The 24,547-nt window shown below is 45.6% G+C and overlaps 1 protein-coding gene across 4 annotated transcripts in view; it reads left to right on the top strand.

Moving 5' to 3' along the window:
- The window catches only part of LOC142579569 (negative elongation factor A-like), a 66,448-nt gene that overhangs the window by 35,894 nt on the left and 6,007 nt on the right, over positions 1–24,547 (top strand). For all 4 annotated transcript variants that reach the window (XM_075689919.1, XM_075689922.1, XM_075689920.1 and 1 more), the window contains exons 9-11: positions 2,291–2,420; positions 18,212–18,458; positions 22,393–22,492. In XM_075689919.1, the coding sequence (XP_075546034.1) occupies positions 2,291–2,420; positions 18,212–18,458; positions 22,393–22,492 (477 nt within the window). The remainder of the gene's footprint in view (positions 1–2,290; positions 2,421–18,211; positions 18,459–22,392; positions 22,493–24,547) is intronic.

Raw genomic sequence — 24,547 nt, forward strand, 5'->3', positions numbered from 1 at the left:
ACGGAGTCGCCATCTGTCGGAAGCGCCTCCCTTGCGTAGTATGAGGAATCACACGGTTGGGGGGGGGGAGGGGAGGGTGCTCCTCATAGGTTTGGCTTATGGCGCTTAATAAAAACACCATGCGGCAGGCGTGCTGCACATTTCTGTAAGTACTCTCAAAACGAGGGAACCTTATTACTGTCGAAATAATAATCTTGGGCAAACTGAAAGCACAGAATCGTTTACAGACGCCATCTCTTTACCGAATATGTACAGTGAAAGCCACTGCGCGTGGTCACTGCGATGGAATCTCTCGAACTGGCTTGCGTGAAAGGTCGGCAATTTGTGAGCACAAACTATGTGAACTATGTCCTTATAGTGGGCGGTCTGTATAACCAACGGTGCATAACAGAATGAAGCTTCAATGAATGCAGTGATCGCATGGGTTCGCGGCGACTGGCTGCGCGTCTGCATGCATGTCCACACACAATGTTTCGCTTTCACTGAGAGCGTTTTCGCACTGTGCTGCGAACTTTGGGCCGCAGAATATGTATGAGCATTTGACAGTCCACAAGCAGCCATTGTTGCATGGACGTTATCAGAGCTGTTCAAAAACAATTTTGTTTTAACCAGGGACTTCGATGTTTACAGCGACTGTGATGTGCTGTCGCGACAATTAAATATTTTCTTTTTCTTCTAAATTCTTGGACATTTCAATATTATTTCTAAAGTTGCGTCGCACTGTATGCACTCAGCGGGCGATTTCACGCTGCTTCTTTTCCGTAATCCAGTGTGTTAATTCATAACACAAACATGACCATATGCCATGCCTTTGTTTAACGTGCTTCTTACCACTACCTTTCCTTTTCTGTAAACTTGCCAGTGTCTAGCGTAAACAAGTTCATAGACCAAACCGTCGTGACACTAGCCGAGCAGCGAGCACGAGTGAACGTGTCAGTGCGCGTTTTCTGATACTCACCAAACATCGCAGTCCCAGCGCTGTAGCAACAATATTCCTCGCATCTGTGCTTGCTGCATACCCGAGTTGTAGCCGATGGCTGTTTGCCAGTCCTAAGTTTCGTGAGCCAAGCTTTATGCAGCTTCTTGTCCTGCGGCTACGTGTGAATAAGGCTGACACTGGGCTTCGTTATGTACGTCTGGCACTGTGGCATCGAGCAGTAGCTTACCATGCTGCACGCCTCCAAAGGCAGCCACTACCTATTATAGTGATTTCAAATGTTGTCAAGCAGACACCCAAGGTGGGAAAGCCTCACTACTTCATCAGAACCGCAGCGCAGATGGGACTTTAAACTTTTGTTTTCAACTCGCTTCGGCGCTTCCGAAGCAGCTGATGCAGCTGCTGTGTCCACGTGATCCCTCATGCCACGTCATGCTGACGGTGGCTCCAGCTTTTCCAGTGGAGGAGCTCGCCCCCATTACCATTGTGTACGCTAAAATATAGTGGGTGGTTACTGCGCATGCGCAGAACGCTAAACAACCCATAGTGTATCGCGTACACACGCTATTTCTCAGATTTAGTGTTAGCGTCATTGCGTTGTTTGTGGAAAACATGTGGCAGTCTCACCTGTCCACTTCGAATTGAATTTGGTGTTCCTTTTGTAAAATTCACATCGTTCGTAACAAATGATTGTGTAAATGACTTTCGCTCAGTCTCAGGCCGCTTCGACGACAGAGTATTGTGGATAGCCTTGCATAGTTTTTGAGATCGTTTCTCATTTCGAACAAGTCGAAGCCTAACGAAAGAAACATTCGAGATGTCAGTGCCACCTATCGCTCCTGTCGGGAGATAGCTGCAACGATGGCATATGGCCTCTGAGATTCGAATATCTCGCAGGGCAACTAAAACTGTAACAAACATCGCTGCTTAGCGTACGCTATACTATAGTGTATAGCATATGCTATAAGTTGTGTACACTAAACTAAAACTGTCTAGTACCTATGAAGCACAACACACAGCAAAATTTGGTGAACAAACTTCCTGCTGTGCTGCTTTTCTCAAAAGACAACAAAATTGAAATTAAATTTTTCAGACTGCCTGATAATTTGGACATTTTTGTTGCCATGTCCAAGCTCAAGAAAGTTTGCCGGCAATTGTATACTGATTGGAAATGTGCTTCTGTACTGCCAACGCTACTATGTGAGACCTTGTGGGTGACACTAATGAAGTCCGCAGGGAGTTTACTCTGAAGTCATGCTACTCTCCCAAACATTTAATTGTCCTGTGACATTGTCGTCCATGAGCTTTTTATTATGCAATTTTTCTAACTCGCTGTTGTCCATCTCTTAACAGCTTCAGGGGGCACTGGCAGCCAAGTTGGGACCACAACCAAGCCAGGGGCTACACTGGAGCAGGGCACTGCTGCACCAGCGCAACCACACGAGGCCATGCCGCCCAGCACAAGTGTGGATGCGAGCACAGGGTTTGTACCTGTAGCACAGCATAGACTGCTAATGGCGTAATTGGCCGGAATCACATATATTCACACTATAATCAGTACTGACAGGAGAAAGGGAAATAACAGTTTATTAAATCAAAGATGGAGGAGATATTATGCTTGAAAAACTTGTGGCCCTTTATATGCAATGCCTGATGGCTTGAAGTGTACCAGAGAGCTTGAAGAATGCCAGCGTTATACTAAACCATAAGAAGGGATATGTTAAAGAATTGAAGAATTATAGGCCATTAGCTTGCTTTCAGTATTGTATAAAATATTCAACAAAATAATATCTGATAGAGTCAGTACAACACTTGACTTCAGTCAACTGAGAGAACAGACTGACTTCAGGAAGGAATATTCTGCAATGGACCACATCCATGTCATCAGTCAGGTAAATGAGAAATTTGCGGAGTACATTCAACCTTTCTATTTGACTTTCATACATTATAAAAAGACATTTGATTCAGTAGACATATACCAGCAGCCATGGAGGCATTGCTTAATCAAGTACAGGAGGCATACGTCAATATCTTCAGAAATATCTACAAAGATTTCACAGCTAGCTATCTTGGTTGTCCACAAAAAAAGTAGAAAATTACCTATTAAGAAAGGGGTCAGGCAAAGTGACACAACCTCTCCAATGCTATCGACTGCATTCTTAGAAGAAGTACTATTCAAGCTGTTAGACTAGGAAGGCTTAGGAGTGAGGATCAACTGCAAATATCTCAACAGCCTTCGATTTGCAGATGACATTGTGCTGTTTGGCAACACTGGAGATTAATTATGACAAATGATTGAAGACTAGCCAAGAAAGTTTTAGTTTAGGGTTCAAGATTAAGTCTGTACGTTTAAAGTCAAGTCTGTACGTTTAAAAAGCATGCCAGTTTCCTAATTTTTTTCTTTCCTGGCATGTGCTGCCACTATGTGGTAATACAGGGCATTTTTTTCTCGCGCCTCCCTCTCTCAATTTTCATTGCATGGTTTGGTTAAAGCTATTTTTGCTCCGATGCGTCTATATACTACCACTCACGCATTGGCGCGTGTGTGGGCGGGCGTTTTTTTTTTTCTGTGGGCGGTTTTGGCTTCTTTGCTCGCAAAACTGATGGCTATCTCGTAACTAATCTCCCAAAGGGTGCCCGCCTGTTTCTCGCTCGTTTAGTGCTCACAGAGGTGAACATAGGAAGGATGCCGCCGTGCATGTGTTTCCTTTTCTTTTGTTTTTTTTTTGGGGGGGTGGGGGGAGACTCGTGATATCTAATTGTATCTGGTTGGCGATAAGATGAAGATGAGCGGAAGTTTGTCACACGTTTTGCTTTTTGACGCGCACACAACCACACAGTTTTCTTGAGTGTGCTTACATATGCAGTTCAATTACGCTGTGGACGTAAATATTAGTGTAAGAGCAGGAATATTTAAGAATTGCGAAATGTTCTCATGTGCGCATATTATAAGCCTTGAACTATAACAGTGCATCACATTTTTAATTCTTATAAGCTTATTTCGTTTTTTTATTGTTGTTATTCATGTATAAAGAGTACATATATACCAATGCAAAATATTTTTTTCTCACTTTACGGTCACCCTAAAAAAATTACGGTAAATTTTTTTCGAGATACAGTAAGTCCCTCAGAAGAATTGGTATCTGCAATAAAAAAAGTCGGCCCTGGGCGATCGCATATGGCGAAAACAATCAACCCTCAAAGGGTTAATACGCAGAAGACAAAGATAGCGTTTGATAGCCTGGCAAGGGAACAAAAGTTTAAGATTGCTAATAAGCCCCTAGAGTCTGTGAAGGAGTATGTTTACCTAGGTCAATTACTCACAGGGGACCCTGATTACGAGAAGGAAATTTACAGAAGAATAAAAATTGGTTGGAGGGCACACGGCACACATTAGCTAACCCTGACTGGAAGCTTACCACTGTTGTTGAAAAGTGTGCAATCATTGCATTCTACCGGTGTAACATATGGGGCAGAAACTTGAAGGTTAATACAGAAACTCGAGAACAAGTTAAGGACCGCATAATGAGGGACTGAACAGAAAATTTTAGGAGTAACTTTAAGAGAAGGAAAGAGCAATGTGGATCAAAGAACAATGGGTACAGCCAACATTCTGGTTGATATTAAAAAGAATAAAATGGAGCTGGGTAGGTCATGTGATGCATAGGGCAGATAACCGGCGGACGTCTAGAGTTACAGAATGGGTGCGTAGGGGAAGAGAAGCGCAATGAGGACGGCGAAAATTAGGCGGGGTGATGAAAATAGGAAACTTGAAAACGGAAGTTGAAACCAGCTAGTGCAAGACAGGGGTGATTGGAAATTGCTGCAAGAGACCTTTGCCCTGCAGTGGACGTAAAAAAAATAGTCTGATGATGATGCTAGTGAAGCCACACCACACTAGTATAACAATATTTTTTGAAGGCTGCACACATGCCGAACTCATAGACGAAGCATTGGCACGTATCTGAGAATTGAAGCATGTGATTGGGATGTTTGCATGTTTCAGTTTATGAATGTAGAAAGGTTAATGTTTGAGCACCTGCAGTCTTTGCAACAAGAAAACAAAGTACAATTAAACCTTGACGTAACGAAATTGAAAACATTTCACAGTTCTGCGTTAGATACAGGTTTTCGCTACATACAGTTTTTGAATAAAAACTAGCGTAGCTCATGCAAAAACAAAATGCAGCGGATGCCAATCCTGGTTGACTCACGTCTGAAACACTTATTTAACAGGACAATCTGTGCGATCTTTCTTGCTGTTTTCACACAAGGAATGACGTTTTGTGACGCTGCAATGAAATTAAATCATCCAAGGCTGCCTCATTGTCCTGTGAGCCGACATGATGACGCAAAATGTCCAATGCATCCATAACCTTCCTTGCAGTAGGCAACTCAAACATGTGCCTCTGACACACCGTCACCGCTGCAGGGTTGTGCCACTTACGTGGAATCTCTTTAAACGGAACCTCAAGGGACTAGGGAAATTTTGTTCTGTTTATCAGGAGTGCCATTTAGAGAGAGACATTGCAGAGAGCATTACATGAATACAAAGCCAACCACGAGGATGATGTTCTGTTTTAGTGGCAGTTCCATTTAAGCGATTTCCGGCTGTTGAAATTCCACTGTATAAGCAGCATGTGCATCCAGAAACCATGTAAAAACAGTCTTCTCCACATTAGCATACGTAGATGTCTTTAGCCTTTTCTTTCCCTGCAATTTGTGGCCGACTCCACTACGTTGTGGATACTTTCTCTCAAACTCAAAATTGTCGTTAGGGAGCTGGCTGGGATGTTGAACCAGGCATCGACATCCTTCTCGCCTGTGGAAACCACATTCACGATTGCAAATATGTTTTCAAGAAACAAAACTTAGTCTTTTCTAATCACGGAACTTATGCTCACAGCGAACCGACACCGCCAACAATGAGAGCATGCCCATCGGCACGTTGAGAGAGGAGTAAGCCTAACATAGATGAGCGCCAAACTGATGTCACAATTTCATGAGCAAAAGCTTCAGAGCGTGGCCCTTGAAATGGTCCGCCAGCTCGGCCGCCCTGTGCAGCAATGGCACGCTAGCTCATAATCTGAAAGGCTATGTGAGAAGGCTTCTCCGCTTGCCGCCGAACTGCGTTAGCGGTTCTAGAGTCTCTCGTATCATCATTGTGACACATACTCACTCGCTGCGATCGTGTGCATTTCTCTTGAAGCCTGCCCATTATATTATAGCTTTTAAAATTACAAAACATATGCACTGTGCATACAAATTTTCAGTTACGGTTACAGCTCAAGATAATAAATGATCAGGGCCGCAAATTCTTTATATCAAGGTCAATCACCACAGTGCCTTCGTTAGATGGAGGTCATAAATATATGGGCTTCTATGGAGATGGCGTTAGGGATTGAAAAAAAGTTCATGAAATCCAGGAATTTGTTACATATAGGTTTCTTACGTCCAGGCTTAACTGTAACACAGAAAAAAGAAAGTGAGAACTGATATAAAGAAATGTAAGCTGCTGACTAGGTAAATTTTCAGACCTGCTCGATTATTCGAAGTTTCCCATGGCACCGGCACCAACTCTACAGAACTAGTGTAAAATCTAAATTTCAGATGCCATACACTGTTTCGTTCAATTTCTTGGACTGATCCGCTTGCGTGCAATGTCATAAATATGGCAACTGCAAACCAAGTTCCTACCGCTGAAGTGTTGCCCGTGATACCCGTGCCCTCATTTTCGTTGTCAAGGTTGTTCCACTTTTCAAGTTTTATACAGCAACTGTGACGCATTTTGTTGACTTGGTACCAAACCGGTACTTTGGCCGCGGACTACAGATGAGGCGCACTGGTTAAGCCTAGCCAGCAGGTGTGCCATGCGGCATGCCATTGCGAGAAGCTCACCTCTCATGTGTGTTTGGACCCGTAGACGATTACATATAGATTAGGCATATGAAGCGGAGTTTGGTTTCTTGGGCAGTTATTCAGCAGTGGCAACTACTGGCAAACGCCTACCAAGTTTGTGTGTGCGAGTACTGGCACAAACAGCGGAAGCTTGCAGGGGACTTCAAGCCTAAAAGCTCTGAACTAAAAGTTGCAGAACACTGCTTAAACTGACAGCAATCAAGGTCGCCTACATGATATCTGCACTTCACGACGACGCTCATGGCGTTGGGCGCACACAAACTGAAGAGCCAAGGAGCAACAATGCGCACGCACTCAATGTGGAGCGCACGGCTGCTAAGCGGCCAAGCAAAGGCTTCTCCGTCGCCTAGGCACCGCCGGTGCAGCCTCATTATGCTGCCGCCACTTTTCATTTTTTTTCATTCCTTGTTTGTTTTTGCTATGTCTCGTCCTCCTCCACACAAACATCAAGTGTGCAATGACGTGTGCTCTTGGTAATGTAGGCATGTCTAAATAAATTAACAATTGAATACAGTCGCCGACCGATAAATCGGACACCGGTAATTTGGACATGCTCGGTAATTCGGACAGCTTTGCACCACCCCCAGTGGCCCCTTAGACTTAGTGTGTAAAGACGACTGATATTTCGGACAGCCACCAGCTCTACATCCAATTATGCGGACTCCGTCTGTGGCTGCAGCATACGCCAACTCTGCCTTCATTATCTCCTCTGGCAACCTTGACGAACCATCAAGTATGGTCTCAGAGATTGCATGCTAAATGGTAATCCCTGAGGCCTTGCCTTCGTCACAGCACTGCGCCTCAGGGGGCTTCTTCAATTTTCCACTTCTAGCTACCCGCGGGCTGCCAAAGCCAGCCAGAGCGTCTTCGTTTTTCTCGGGTTGCTCCGCCCACCGCGCAACACACTTCCGCCAGGCGTTCGGTTTGCTCAGGCTGGACGGTTCTGGCTACCTGCAGGCTGCTAGAACTTGCCAGGACAATTTTGGTCTGGCTGCTCTCTGGAAGTTCTCTGGCTGGCAGACAACTAAAAGAGGCGATGGGCGCTCTCCACCATCTTTGCGGGGACTTCACGGATTGCAACGCGGGCACTTGAGGACTTAAATTTACCTCGCTCAGCCAACTGTCTACGGTCATCTTCGGATTTCCTTACTTCTAGCGTTATCTTTTTGAGTGCTAATGCACCATTTCGCATTGCGAAGTGGTCCGATACGAGCAGGAATGAACCATTCGAAGCTTTTGTGTGTGTATGTGTGTGTGTCCCCCCAAGGCTTCTTCGTGGCGGTGATCAGTGCACCGCGCTCTCGTGCGGGCATGTTATCTGCATCGTGTTTAACGCAAGTTGTAGGTGCTCATTAACACATATTGCGGTACATTTTTGGTTCGTCTTTCTCTGGTGGTCTTCCTTTTCACATATCTCGCGTATGTATGCGGAGATATCTCCTTTTTCTGCAGTTAGCGAAGGCATTGTAGCTAGCCCATGTTCACTTCATCTTTCCGTTGTATGCTTTGGTGGCAGCTCAAAACCGATATGTGTCCGAACTGCTGGCCGTTGATGTAAGAATGCACTGGTTGAGTAATAGGCACACATAGATTAGACACACGTACATTGACTTATTGCTCTCATGATCGCGACCAATGTTGTTTTTCGTGTGCAACGTTTCGCTGGTCACAGGCAGCGTGCATTTTCATGCGCCAGCCACGTCTCCAGCTCCTTAAAGGGACACTAAAGGTTACCAGAAACTCAAGTTAAAGTGGTAGAGCAATGTTCTAGAACGTCTAAGGCGTCAATATAATCGCGAACAGAGCTTTAGTAACCGAGAAATTGAGGTAAATGCATAACACGATTTGAGACCCCCCAGCGACATTCCGGTACTAGCCCGATGACGAAAGGACTCCTCATAATTTGTGTTACTAATACTCAACTACTCGTATTAAAAATATCATTTCATTCGATTATAAGACGGAAAAAAATGATATTTGTCTACGTCTATTCGATTCTAAGAAAAAATAACATTTTGACGTTGCCCTTCAGTAATATGGGTGTTCGAAAGGTTTCGTTTTCGCTCGAGTCTGCGCGCTCGACTCTGCGCCGCGCACGCTTTGGAGTTTCAGTAGTTTCGTTATCGCTTCGTGCTGTGAGGGTTCTGCTGGCTCGCGAAACTTTCATTTGGAACAAGCAGCGAGAATGCCACGTCCATGTGATGTCGTGGGAAGCCCTCGTTGCTTTCCCGCTCCGGAGAGCCGGTGTTTCTTGGCACGTTTCTTGGCCGAGTTTTGCGTCGATTCGCACATTTTTATGCCCTGTTGCGAGTGCGAAAAGGCTCGTCGCTTCTCATAGACCACGCCGACCACGCTGCGAGCTCGCCGCAGCCTATAGTTTAACGAAAACGGACTCTCCGTGTGCCGTGGGATGTAATGTGGGACGTAATTCGTTTCTCCTTCCGCTAGCCACCATACTAGGGTGGCTAGAAGGGGAGGTGTGAATACCGGTGGCGCTTTCCTTCGGGCGCGCATGACCCCCTTGCGCACCGATGCCACCAGGGGGAACGTGGCGCTGCCGCTCGCGGCGGGGGACTCGTAGCCGTGCTGGCCTGCGCCTCCGCTGTCAGTTGGTCTCGGCGCCCCTTTTGGAGTGTTCCTCGCGACAATCCGTAATTCGAGGGCGAGATGCAGTCGGCAGCGAAAAAGAAGACGGAGCTTTGTGCCCGGATGTGATACTGGGTGCAAGAAAACCTCAGAAAAGGTATCTCTTCCATGCCCCTGCCTGCAAACAAGCATTTGCCAAACGGGATCGAGTGGTCCCAATGGTCAGGCCAGGCTCATTGAAGCTATGACGTCGAGGTTCCCTGCAGAAGTCATGAGGTTATTTTAACATAGTTTTTCTCTCAAAATGGTGCATGATTGTTCTCTTTGGTATTTCAGATGGGGCAGCAAGAAAGAGGCCACCTTTGATGAAACTCTTCCGTTTCTTGATGAATGGGAGGCTCACTCCAATGGGCTCGGCTTTCTTAGTAACAGTACTTCTGAGGGGCTGACGATGACCATCCATTCAACAAAACACCTTCTAAAGTACCTTACCGACAATGCTGACATCATGTACATGATGACTTCGAAACTGAGCCAAGACCGCCTAGAGCAATGTTTTGGCATTGTGAGACAAGTGAGTGGGGCAAACAATCATCCTACCCCACCTCAATTCATTCTAGTCATAAGGTGTGTATACGTGCAAGCTTGGTAAATAGTACCAATGTTTTACAGAAGTTCGGCATGCTTAAGTAACAAATGTTGCTTGCGCACATCCAAGTGTCTTAGTTTCTAGAACCTCACAAGGAGCCCCAAGGACGGAAATGTGTCGTCGGATGTCCTTGTTGGAGAGGTGCTGGCTGAACAAGAAAGCCACAGTGAAGACAGCGTGAAGGCTGTGCCAACAGATGCCGTGCAAGTGGCTGTGGACCACCAAAGTTATGTAGAGCACCGCAGCGACGCACGGCTTAAAGTTTATTACATTGCAGGTTATGGGGCGAGAAGGCGTGTTTTGCCCACACATTGTGAAGACTGCAAAGCAGCATGTCTTAGTGATAAAGGCAATATCCCCAGAGAACTTCCATCAGAGGCATCCAAAGAGTGGCACCTTGAGGGCCTTTTATATCCCTCAGAATCGTTCTATAAGCTGGACAATGCCCTTGAAAACAAACTCACTCGTTTATTCAGTATAACACCCGCCGTGGTTGCTCAGGTGTTGGGCTGCTGAGCACGAGGTCGTGGGATCGCATCCCGGCCACGGCGGCCGCATTTTGATGGGGCTAAATGCGAAAACACCCGTGTCCTTAGATCTAGGTGCACATTAAAGAATTCCAGGTGGTCAAAATTTCCGGAGCCCTCCACTACGGCGTGCCTCATAATCAGAAAATGGTTTTGGCACGTAGAACCCCATAATTTTTAATTCAGTGTAACACGCTGGCATGCCAAAGCTGTGGCCGAGATTTTGCAGTCAATTGATTAAACATCAAAGATTGGTTGCCTAGACCATTCTGCTACCCTGACAGCCTCAGTTATACGTTTTTATTGCCTCACAAAGATTCACTTTTTGCTTAAAGGTGTCAATCAGCAGAGCAGTGAGAAGAAACGGAAAACACTGAAACCTTGTGTGTTGTAATTTTTTTTCCTCACTTGTAAATAAACGATTTCATGACCAGATCTGTTGCTTCACCGTCTGCAATCATAGTAAATTGCTTATATGAGCGTCAAAATGACATGCTACAGGTCTGCAAGCGCAGACAAAAAGTGGTTTGTAAACACGTCCAGACATTATCAGGTAATGTCTGCAGTTTACAGGTCTTACGGCACGCATAGGGTGATTGACTGCTAATCTCGAGGACGACGGTCGCATTTTCAGGGAGGCGATAAGCAAGGCGCCTGTGCGCCGTATGATGTCAAAAAAAAATTATGGGGTTTTACGCGCCAAAACCACTTTCTGATTATGAGGCACGCCGTAGTGGGGGACTCCGGAAATTTGGACCACCTGGGGTTCCTTAACGTGCACCTAAATCTAAGTACACGGGTGTTTTCGCATTTCGCCCCCATCGAAATGCGGCCGCCGTGGCCCGTATGATGTCAGTGCGCGTTAAAGAACCCGAAGTGGTCGAAATTATTTCGAAGCCCCCACTAGCCCCTAACACCCAAAGCCAGCTCACGAAATGCGCACAGACGAAACGCGTTTGAATCTCGATACAGTGCGAACTGGGCCCATAAAATTTCGCAGGTGTAACGATGTGGGCTGACATAACATTGTTGTCATGATAAAGATTAATTCTTTGACGCTCGCAGAAAGCGCGCGATACCCGAAACGGGCTCACTTTCCCTTCGGTGGTAGAGATGCAGCCGATGCGAGGCTGGCGAGGCGCTCATTTCGGCTGCGTGCTTACCCTGCCTTGGTCAACAGCGCCGCCCCGCGGCATCGGTGCACTGTGGGGTCACGTTTGCGCTGCCGGTATTCACACCTCCCCTTCTAGCCACCCTAACCATACTCTCGCTTTCGCTCTGCAGTCGGCTCTGTCTTGGCTCTGTTTCTGGCCGCGCGTTCGCGTTTTGCGCAGAAAAGCCGTAGCGCCGTCTGCGGACGCCGTTCTACTCACCGATGGCGCAACGTCACTATGAGACCATGATGTCAGTACTCCTCGATCGGAGGGCGGGCGATTTGAACTGCGCTAGAGGTACGCGGACGCTTCAGAACGCATTTTCTCTTAAAATAAGTCTCTCCTTGGCACGAAACAAGCGTTTCGACGTTTCTGTGATGGTATTTCAACAGTCCACGTTGACTAATAGTAACCTTTAGTGTCCCTTTAAGGTCAAAATAAGAAGCACCATCAGCCACGACAAACTTTCTGAAATCAAGGCCCAAGCAGGGCGGCACGAAGTTTTATGCGTATAAGACGTACCCGATATCCTGCTTTTTCATGTCTTATGAAGTGATGACACAATGCCAACTCATCAATGTCGCCGGTGGGCGACGTGATCGCTGCAAGCAGGGATCCTCGAGCTATTGCTTCCAAGAATACAATCACTTAGGCACGATATCGCGTCTTGTCACCGGACGCGTCAGAGGCCATCTGTTGTGCTGCACAAGGAGAGGTTGGCCCAATGCGTGTCCTGTGCCGAGTCGCGCGAAATTGCGCAAAAGTGATCGTATCCCTGAATGCAACTATATATTTTCAAGCTGACAATGCATAAACGGGCCGAATACACTGAGCGCGCGCCGGCCTCGCCGGGCGCTGCCATGCTGGTAGTATGTTTGCATTCGGCTAGCTGTCCTGGCGTTGATTTTGCAAACTTCGGGCAGGTTCGGGTTGGGATCCCAGCCCACGTGACTTCCTATCAGGACCGGAACTAGCTGGCTGCCAGTGGGCTGCCAGAACTCCGAAAATTGAAGAGGCCCAGTGATTTAACTCCAAATGCGATCTCGGAGGTTTTGCCTGAATTGTGAGGTTGCATCAATGTTGCGATCACATCCGTTCCGGCACCACCGTGCATGGCCAGCTCTTGTTTGTTGAATATGCCTTCCGGACAGTGTCCTGCCATTATGTACTTACTTGTTTGTTTAGTATGCGTTCGAGACAATGCTCTGCTGGCTCCAAAATGTATTTCTCATAAAGTTATCGGCAGTTCGCGTCAAATAGCACCAACAGTGCCCTCCCAATCAGACTCCACAACTGAAGAACCTGAACTGCCGCCTACCACATCGAGCTCAAATGCCGACATCATTAATGACCTGCTAGGCTATGGTGTGCCGATTCCTACTGCAGTTACATTTGAAGACTTTGCAGACGTTGACAGCCCGGTGTCGTTGTGTGCTGAACTGAATGATGACGAAACAATTGTGCAAGTTGTCCCATCTTCAAACTGCGACTCTCTGCAACTCGGATAATAATGATGATGTGCTGTGTGCTCCAGAGCCTTCACATGCGGATCTGACTTGAGCCTTTGCAGTCCTTGCATCGACATACAGAGGCAACACAAAACTGGCAGAAATACAGATGGACTTGTTTGCACGTAAGCGGAAGTGTGTGCAGCAATGAATCGGCCACTTCTTCCTTGCACAAAGGCCTTCGTGAATAAAATAATAAAGAAATAATAAAAATGTAAATAAAATAATCATTTTTGGATACATTAGTTTTTTCCAGACGTTCGATAGTTCGGACTTAATTATGTTCATCGTGGAGTCCGAATTATCGGTCATTGACTGTACTTGCCGAAGCCTACATTACTGGAAGCACACACAGTTGTAGATTTACATCTTGTATATGTGGTGGCTGAAATTTTTTTCTGTACGTATATGCTTAGTCCCAATATGTGAACTGCAGTCAAAAAGAAAGAAAACACAAGGAGGAAGCATTATGTCACACAGTCCGCTTTCATTCGGTGACCCCCCTCTGACGCCATTCTCTCCTGGCTTTCACTTGAAGCATGTGACCAGAAACTGTTGCCAATCAATTTTTTGGACCCAGACCCTTGCTCCAAACAATCTAATGGTCTGAAAGACAAATTTCAATGGCAAAATTTATTTCGTTGTTTTTTTACAACATAAGGACAGTAAAAAACTTGTTTACAGACTTTTCCTTTGTGTTGCAATTCATTTTTGGTCATCACCGCACTTTCGTTCGTGAACTGCGGAGATTCTCCTGTGGCCATTGAACTCTACTTGAAATTTTGGGATGGTTGAGTCCATGGGTGCATTTTGCATTTTCTCATTGCACAGGCTGATATGCACTGCGTATTGTCGTAAAGTGCAGATATCACGCACGCGACCTTGACTCCGCAATACTGTCAGTTTAACTATGGTAGCTTAACACAAATGATAAACGGACACAAAAACAATAAAACAGACACGAACAGGTGCAAGACATGTGCTACGTTCATGTGTGCAACATCTTCACTCACCAATAAGCACCCGTTCATGTCTGTTTCATTGTTTTTGTGCTCGTTTATCCTTTGTGCTAAGCCACCATAGTTATAATACAAAGCCAATTAGCCCAACAGGCTGTCCTCCTGAAGTACTCTCAATTTAAGCAGTGCAGGGATGGAAATACTATGCTGATTGCGCCATCTTGTGCCATCTTGTGCCATACAGTTGAGCTGTAACAACTTGCGCCCAAACTAATTTTGAATGAAATTGCCATGTACAGCAAGGTGTGCGTCTTCAATGCCAACCACATAGGCCATAGTCAGGCATTGGCTTGTGTTTAGCCCTGGAAACCAAGCCTAAGCAATCTGTTTCAGCGTCAGCATCTTTGGAGTGTGGGTGTTGTTGGCGGCGCATTGTAAAGTGTCGAGAGGAAATTAAAATGTTTTGTCCAGAGTTATTGTTTTCTTGGCCACATTTAGTTGCACATTCGATACGCAACTTATGCATGGTTTTTGAGAAACCCGTATGGGTTTGCTTTGTAGCTTCATGCTATGGTCGGATGAAGCACAATTCTTCCCGTTCATAAACTTTCCTCCACCTTGCGAGCTTCTGCAGAACTGTTTTGCAGTTAATAGTGTTCCGCAAAGTCAAATAAAGAACACCGTTTCTAGTCTACCTGTATTTCACTCGTGTTGACCTTTACTAAGCTGCTCCAAATTGTGTATCTTTTGCTCCAAAACGGGAAATTCCTGCTTCAAATGTGCTCCACAGTACCAAATTTGCTACTCCCAGAGCTGCTCCAAAACTCCGTTGGCTACTTCCATCCTATATGCGCTGCACAAAATCAGTTTTGGAACTTTATCAGTTTTATGCCCATGTGTGAGCTTGTGTTGTTTCATCCATTTAAGCATGTACACAAACTTGGTAGGCATTCGCAGTAGCTGCTGGCTGATCGCCCGCGAATCCGCTTCACATGTGCTGCCATCAGTCCAACTCATACACATGACTTCATGCTCGATCTTTGATTTAGTATATGATACAAGATTCCTGCAATGACGTCCTGCCTGCCACCTCCACTGACTAGGCCTAACCAGTGCTATTTTGTTGGAGTTGGTGACCGAAATCATTCTTTGGTATTGAATCGATGAAAAGCTCTTCACATTGGCTGTACAACACTCTGGAAGTTGAGGAATTGCCTCAGCAATGACAGTGAAGCCATGTGTGACAACCAGAATGGTGGCAAATTGGCTTGCAGCTGACACGTTTGTGACCTACTTCACCCAGATCATTCTAAAAGATTGAGTGACATACTGTGTGGCACCTGAAATTTAATTCACCATACATTGGTCCTAAGGACAACTTTGCGGTGCCACTGGGATGTCTGAATAATTGAGCAGGTCTAAAGAATCGGGCATCCAAAGGGTCGGTCAGTGATTGCAGTTTTTTACTAAAATTACCAAAGCAAATTCGATTCTCGGTACCACACATTATTTCACCAAGAATGTTACCTTGCATAACAATCGCACCCCCAAATTTCAGCTACTTTTCTAAAGAAAGAGGAGTGCGATCACGATGCAGGTAAATACGGCATGTATCCTTTATGTTCTTGAGCTAGAGCCTGTAAATCCAAATGTTTGGAGCGTGAAGAAATGCCTGAAGGAGGCATCCACAAAGCTGACTGACTAAAGTGCTGGGGTCCCTTTCTGGTTCTCCGGTTCTTTTGCCCAGTGTATATGTTTATCTTCTCACTTTTGCATTTTTTCAGCAGCTTGTTTCGCTTCCTTATCGGCACTTCTACTCTCACAGCCGCATCATGCATGCCAATAGCTGTGCCGTGCCCCTGCAGCACACTTCTTTTTCCTGTAAACATGAGAGATTCGATAGACCTTAGAAGCCTCCATGCAGCTATGCTTGAAAACATTCACACTTTTCTAAGAGAGTTATGTGGAATGTTGGGGCTCGGATTTCCAAGGAAGCTAATAAAGCTGCCCTTCAGCAGTATGAAGGGAAATTATTACGCGGCCTTAAGCAACATGAAGTGGTGCGTACCTGCGAAGTTTCTCGGATTAGTCGTGCAATGTACAAATGTGGTCATACACTCGAACCTCTTTATAATGAAGCCGAAGGGGAAGCCGAAATTACTTAATTATTTCCGTTACTTCGTTATACCAACTATTGCCCTTTACTGCAGTGTATGTCCAGTGGTATGCACTACTTTGAACATGCAAAGAAGACTACAGCTCCGTGGCCTGCCGAACCGCTATGTATGTGATGAAAATTTGATAGAACAACAGTAAAAGACTCCGGCATGTCAAACACGCAACTTTTTAGCACTTGACACGACAGCCATTACGATAACGTCCTTATGTTCCAGTGTGATGGTCTTTCAATACCGCTTTCCATTTGGCTTGCTCATATTATCGTGGAACTGGCGAGACGGTGTCGAAGGGAACAGCCAGCAACACGCTGTGATGCGAATGAAGCCCGTCGGGTTCGAGCATCACGTGGCACACATCGCGGTGTACCGACTATAACGCAGCTGGGGTGGTATTCTTGGGTGACCTCCATGACTTTCGGAGGTAGTCTCACTTTGACAAGATTTCGCAAATCCGTCGGAGTATACGGCCGACAGCGCTTGGCACCGCGTCAGAAACGCAGACATATTCCTGGACGCATTCAGCCCTTGAATGTGAAACTATCCGATCCGGGGCTTTTTCGTCGTCCTGTGGCTCCGCTGTGTGAGGCTTAGCTTGGCCGGCGCGTGCCAGTTTCACGCAATCTTGGAGGTCATGCCTGGGTGCGTCAGCACAGTGCAACACACTGAAGTGATAGAGAGAAGTGTAGGCACTGGTCTTTAGCACGCCGTGCGCAAGCGTCATCGATATATGGCACAGTGCAGCTAGGTGGGGCCTTTGAGAGAGCAATCTCAGAGGGTACGCCTAGTTTCGCCAGCTGCGTGCCGCAGTGAGCGAGAGGTGTGATAAGCAAGAAGTGCTGCTTGTGTGTGGCGGTGATGGCATATTCTACATTGGAAATTTTAACTGCCGCACCATACGAATGCAGAACCCGGCAGAAAGCGATATGCTCGGCGTGCAGTGGTCGGTATTTTCAGTTTCAGAGACGAATCTAGTTTGTTATGGCCATTGGCAGAAAAATTTTACTTCATTAAAACAAAGTTTTGAGTACATGTATCTGTATGGAGATTCCTTGGGGAATTGCATTTACATCGTTATGTCCATTATTTCATTATATCCCATCTCGTTATTACGAGGGTCAAGTGTATTGTGCAGTTGTACAGCTGAGGAAAGGACCTCTTGGATAATTGCACTTCTCATGCAAAGACACCCATTGGTATTGCCACATAAAAAAAAAAATGCATCATGCTGCCACCAAAGCGGTTGCAGTCCTCACCAAGTGAGATATGCATAGGTGGCCTAGTACATGGCCTCCAAGATCGTCAGTGTTGCGTGATGCCTGCTTTATGTTTGCTTTATGCCTGCTCCTGCCCCCTCTGCACTGATGATCTGGGAGGACATCTCTGATGCTGTATTTCTCAACAGCATTTCCTGTCTCTCCATAAACAGCGATGCTAGCATTGAGGCACCTTAGACAGAGGTTGCTTAGAATCCTTCTCCGTGCCACTGTGCTCATTGCTGCAACGAGTGTGGTGGCAGCAGTTTAGTGATGCCTTACATGGTTACAGTTGTCCTTTACACGCTCTATTATTTAAGGCAGTTGTAGTTATTTAACGTCACTTTTCTTCATAGTAGCACGCAGGAGGTATCCAGGGTGATAAAGGTCGAATAAAAGTTAACATTGTTCAAATTAACGGTATGGTGTAGTGTTCGTCACTTGTTTACTTTTATTTCTTGCATTTTATGACTTCGTAGGTTAGATTTAATTTCCAGGTATATATATGTGAGCATCTGCTCTTTTAACTAACCAATGTGCAGCATGGCATCGGCGGCAGCAACTGTGGTGGCCCCAACAACGAGCACCGTGGTGACGGTTGCAGCACCGCCCAATGCAGTGGTACGCCGCACCACGGCCACCATAGGGGAACTGGGTGCCCTGAACAGCGCCACCACTACTGCGGCCGTCCAGCACATCGCGGTGCAGAAGGTGCAGCCTGTGGTGTCGCAGCAGACGGCAGTTGTGGTCACTACCCAGCCACAGCAGCGCGTTGGGCTCTCCCTCTCGGTGAGTGGGTCGCATGCCCTCGTCATGGTTAGAATCAGATTTTGCAGACCGGTTTACGGAGAGAATCAGATTTACAAACCAGCTGCTGCATATGTTTGGGAGTCTACTCTCACTGAACAATAAGAATGTTGCCAGCTGTCTGTGACTTTGGTACCTAAGAATGAACATGTGGAGCATGGTCTACTCCAGTAAAAGAAAACACCAAAAAACTACACCAGCACTGATTACAGCTCAGTTCTTATATAAAGACCTGAAAAGTACTGTTTGTCAATCGTGTGTCTATCTAAGCTTTCGGATAAAGTGCTTTTTCCTTCTGAAGTTGACGTGTTTGTCATGTTGACCTTAATACTAATTAGGTATTCAGTTTAAAAAGTAGATCACACTGTACCGTCAAGAGCACAAGTATAGAGACCATGGCATCAGCAGCAAATCTTAATTTCTTCTAGCACAGTTGTGCAGTATGAAACTATCCCATTGCATTACATTGGTCAAACAGGCACAAGTAGGTTATACCACATTATTTCAACCTGCATGCCTAGGCTGCGATGAAAAGAATAAGAAAAAAATTATGACATCCCCAGACTGTTGCTCACATCTGTACTGCGTGCCAATGTTCCATTGCTTGGGAAGCTTTGTTTTCCAGTTTTTCTCCAAAAAAACCAAGAGATCCTTCTGTATTATGGTAGGTGGCTTCTCTGGGTTGTCATTTGCTCCTCAAAGGGCCCCTGAATCACTTTCTATTCAAGTTGAGAAATGCACTTGAAGTTAAAATAGACTATTTCAGAACTGATTTGCCACAAAAAGCACTTCCATGCGTTCAGCAGAAGCAGTGAAATTGGCAATGAAAGGTTGCATATGATCCCATTTGTGGTGCTTCCGCTCCTTCTTCAATGACTTGCACTGTGAAAGCTACAGCGGAGTGAGGCAGCCCCACAACACTCCGCCCACTGAACATGACAGTGGCCCCCTGCGACTTCCGATTTTGGGCCAAATGCAGTTTTCCTCAGTGAGCTTCGGTGTGCTTAGCCATTGCAATCGTCGCGGCACCCTGTGGTGGCTGAGGTATTTACACTGCACAGCACACTGCAGCTACATGCAACTGTAGTGTATTCGCGCAGTCTTTGCTTTGCGCACAACAGGGCTTGAGTGTCCACTCGCGCTTGTATGCTCCAGTCTGGCTTTGCTATGTAGTGCAGTTGCAGACCGACTTTGTCCTGCACCAGCCTGACGGACGGGTAGTAGTCGCATCCAACTTGTGCACTTTGAAGCTCTATCAACAGCTCAATACGAAGCAAAGTCTGCCAAGGCCTTTAACCAGGAGTGGCCAGGTGGGAGTGCGTGCTGGCAAGCATACATATGGTCTGACCTGAAGTTTCACGTGGTTCGAGGCTTGTTGAGTATTAAAAACTAGTCGAAATTAGCAAGATCCGATAGCTATGACACCGATTCCTTCATTTAAATCCTACGCAGGCGGCTGTGGCTGAGTGTGAGCAGACGATGGTCAGCCTATTGCAGAAGTATGTAATTATTATTCAAACTTGAAACCAGATTTTGGCTTGCTTCACCCTGTTTATTAAACTGCATCAATAAATATACACAGGAACAGTAGGAAGAAGCGCACTGATCCAAACACCCTTCTTGATTGATGTCACCTATTGGCCAATAGCAGCAACGTATGGGAATCTGCTATATCATGAAATAAAGCGTGCAGGAAAGAGTAAGAAGCAGGCTTCTGTTGAAAAGGGAGTGTTTGAGAAAGAGTGACTTTGTGGTCCGCTTGTGAGCTCCACATGCCGTGATGTTCGCAACAGCGTTTGCTATTTGCGAACTTCGTTCTTTCACCAAGCCCTAGGGGTGTTTCAGGACCCCTTTAAGGCCGATCCACGTGGCAGATTAAAACATAGACAGCATTTGTCAGTCACTGTTCGTGCCGACGGTAAAGTGCAGGCGCAACCTCACTCTCGGGTTCATTGATGTTTGCTGCTGGAGCAGAGTTCTGAAGAGAAAATCCACGGCAAGTTTGCGTGAAGCACCCAACTCCATCAACCCTGCAAACGCATATGCAGCTGGACTGTTAGTGCACTGGTTACATGACGTTTTCATGCTTGTACTAATCTTGTAATTGTTGGATCTACGAGAAGCGACTTGATGTGGGTCCACAGGCAGCACCCGGAACGGAAGGCCAAGCTGAAAATGCAACAACGGGAAGCATGAGACGCACTGAAGGTTGAATGCCAGCAGCAGTTGTACAAAACAACCTCTATGGGTATTGAAATTACTATCTTGTAAATTGCAACATACAGTACACTAGTTTTGTCTGTTCTGCATTTGAGGAGGAACAATGTTTGTGAGCTATACTTTACCAACGCCTTTATGCATGATAGATTCCCTATTCCCCCCCCTCAATAATCATTCATTTGCATATAAATTACCGACCAGTTATTTGGACTTCCTCAAGGTACCACCACCTTCTTCGCAGAGTCAATAACGATGAATGAAATCTCAGACGCTTCAATGGTATGCTTACCTGCTCACTTGCATGCAATCGGAAAGATGGTGACCCATGAACTCAGGTATAATTTGTGCCATTCAATTTGCCATTTGTGCTCTTTCTTTTGTTGGCATGGTAGCCTTTCGGCATTTCAAGTGCTGCGAATAGGCCTGCGTCAACTCGGCACAAAAACAACTTCAGTCGCCTACATATGAAGAGGCTGCACTCATGCAAAAGAAGCTGCCACAAGTCGAGAGGCATAAGTGGAAAAGGCTAGACGGCTATGATACAATTGGCGGTCTTCTGCTTCAGCTAATCTCTCTCGCCTTTGAGCTGAGAATATTCTTACTTGAAAACTCTGAGTTCAATCAACCTTGAAATTTTAACCCTTTACCCCCAAATTAATTCCAGAGAAACGTACCAAATTTATCAATTTTCTTAATGTAGTCATTATATTTTCTATGTCATTCTGATTCGGAAAGTATATTGCATGATCGGTTTCCGGTTAGAATTTAAAAAAATAAAGAAATGCTTCTCTTGAAGGCAGTCTTCCAGTGATGGCGACTATAACTAGTCGTTGGCAATGGGAGCAGCACATCAGGCTGAACAAGTGCGGCTCATCATTGTCAATAGTGGTACAACCTCCCATGACGAGTACAGCTAGTTCTGGATTGGAGTTTAAAAGGTTGAAGTAAATCTTTCTTTGCCTCCTCTTGCCACTTTCCGGGTGCTGGCTTGCTGTATTGCTGATTATGCAACAACTTCGGCCACTGGGTATGTTTTACTGGGTATGTGTACAAATAGACTTAAGCCACTGGTTACATGCCCAAATAGATAATATGCGGGCCACTGGGTATTTGCAACTGGGAATGTGACACTGGACATGTATGTGAACATTCTTCGCCAATCTCCCAGAATGGGTACGTGCCTAATGTACAAGCAGAACAAGAGGCAAGATGTGATGAAGTCAGCAACAGAAAATTAAGAGAAAGTCTGCTACAGAGAAGTGAAGAAGCCACATCAAAATCAACCGAGTGGGGAGAAAGAAGCAGAGGGAACAAAATGGGACTACGGCATGCATTGAGCGAGGAGCATTGAGGCACATTGAAGTGAAGACATTTCAGTAAACATCAAAGAAAGCTTTGCTTATCACCGATTCCCGCATATGCAGGGAATACACCTACTGTATATTATTTTTTATTAGTATTTGTATTCACTTTGCACTTTAAGATGTGATTGCTGCACAAGGGGGAAAGGAAGGGATGCGTACACTTAGTTTATGACGATGTTTGCTTGATATTGTGTTATCTCCTATGTCAGGTATGTGATAATCCCGACATGTGGTTTGCCGCTATACAGTGCTCTGCAATATAACATTCGTGTTTTCAGCATTGACATTTCACCATTTTTCCTTGTTCTTCGTTTTTCATTTCTGTAAATTAGTTGGACCAAGTTTCCGAAGCACAGGAAATGTTCAAGAACTCCAACAAGGTGTCACGTTCTGAGAAGGCGCTCATCCTGGGTTTCATGGCTGGTTCCAGAGGTGGGTGATTTCATTCTCATATACGTAGCCAGATTTTTGTTTAACGGCAGCTGACAATGAAAATGCCACTGAATTCAATTTCTAGGGAATACAGTCGACACTTGTTACAACGGCCTGTAATGATTCTGCGAAAAAAGTGCATTATATACCCAAAATTTGTTCTGTCAAAATGAGGGCCCTGGTACGATGTGAAATAATGCAACATTGCATATACAGCTGTTTAATCTAAAGGCCACTGCAACAACAGTGAGAACATCAGAATTAGAATAAATAAATGTATAAGTAAATAAATAACCGATAAACAGGTTTGAGCGGTAAACGGGCATGGTGCCTTGCTGCCCGCCATTTTACAAATCCTGGTCGTCGACAAATGGCAATTTTTGCACACTAAAACAAATATACACTCTCACAACAGCAAGATTAATAATGTTGGTTTTCCCGCACTAGAGCGCATGTATATTTGCACATCAGCCAAATTAACAACCGGCACAACAGCGGGGAGCCGGCTAGCCAGTGCATCACCATGCTAACTGGCTCGAGCATGTCGCCGCCACCGGTGAGACAAACCTTGACTAATGTTAGTCACGCAAAACAGTGGCCCATAGAACAAACTGTCTTAACTTTGCCTTTTGCGACAAAAGATGTCTAATGTCGAACCTATAGCGCAAATGAGAGCTGTGGTACGAGGAAAGTTGAATTCTGAACCTATGTCTGTCGGCCGCTGTACTGCATGCAAAACGGCTCGACTGCATCTCACGCTTTGCACTAGATGTATTAAGAGATGGCGCCACCATCTATCGATGGTGGCATGCGATACATCTAGTGTGGTGTTAAGCACTGTCCACGCGCCTCTTCTTAATCCTCCGCTCCCTCCGTCGTGGCAACCCTTATTCTCTGTGAACTTGGAGCAGACGTAGTGTCAAGCTGCATCTGGCTCTCCCGTTCCTCTCCTGCTGTTCGGCTGCCCCATCTCTATAAACACCCTACTCTCTGTATCTCCATGTAACCGCACCCATTCCTGTGTGGTGCAGCCTATGCCTAATAAACACAGTTAACCCCCATCAACAAAAGTCCAGTGTTCTATTGTCCACTGTACGAGACGCAGCGAAACACTGGACGCCATGAAAAGCAGTCTTTCGTAAATTGTTGCGATGAGAAAAAAAGGTATTATCAAAACAGTGTGTTTTGTGATCGTCGCTGGTTGTTCTTGAAACATCGTATGCTATGGATTTGAAGCTAAGCTGGTTAGTCTTGGTGGCACCCTTGGCACTTGCTTGTCACTGAGACGATGACAGTGGGCGGTGGTGAGCTGCTTGCATCATCGACCCAAAAATTCCTGAATTGGGCTCCGCATGCCACGCAGCTGTGGGAAACTTGTGGCTAGTGTGTTCATTCCATAAGAAAAAGTACATTTTCACAAACCCCGAGTGATTTAGCAGGTAGTAGTTGCATTAGTGCACTGCTTCATGCACGCATCACCGCAGCTAAGTACATTGTATTTATGCCATTTAGATAAAACTTGCCCAAAAATTTTTCCGTTGTATATGATAGTTCATGATAGCCTGGTTCATTAGAAGCTGGCTTTGTTGCGTTGATAGTATAGGCAGACCAAAGCAAAAGATAAGAATCGTCTGTTATATCTGAAAGTATGTTGTATGCGGGTTCGTTGTAACAGCTGTAAACTGTACAGTGAAACCTCGTTAAACCGTAGTTGGCCGTATTCGGAAAAAGTTCGTACAAAACGGTAGTACTGTTTAACCGAAATAGCATGAGATCGCCCACTTACCTGCCGAAAAAGGAACACAGAACTTGGAGAGATTGCGATGAAATGGGGAAAAACAAGTGCGGTATTTATTCACTTCGCGTGACAAAAGCGTTATTTTCGTCTGATGCCACGGCCACCTAGCATGACAACAGCAGCCTCAAACTTCCTGAAGCTGCGTGTCAGCTTTTCATCCAGCCCTCTCTTCTCGGCAAACATTCGCATGGCAGATTTGTCGTTGGCGTTACCTATTCTTCGTGCACGCGCGCAGTAGTGCTGCAGAAGTTCAGGGG

The sequence above is a fragment of the Dermacentor variabilis genome, chromosome 4 (genome assembly GCF_050947875.1).
Source record: "Dermacentor variabilis isolate Ectoservices chromosome 4, ASM5094787v1, whole genome shotgun sequence".
Classification (NCBI taxonomy): domain Eukaryota; kingdom Metazoa; phylum Arthropoda; class Arachnida; order Ixodida; family Ixodidae; genus Dermacentor; species Dermacentor variabilis.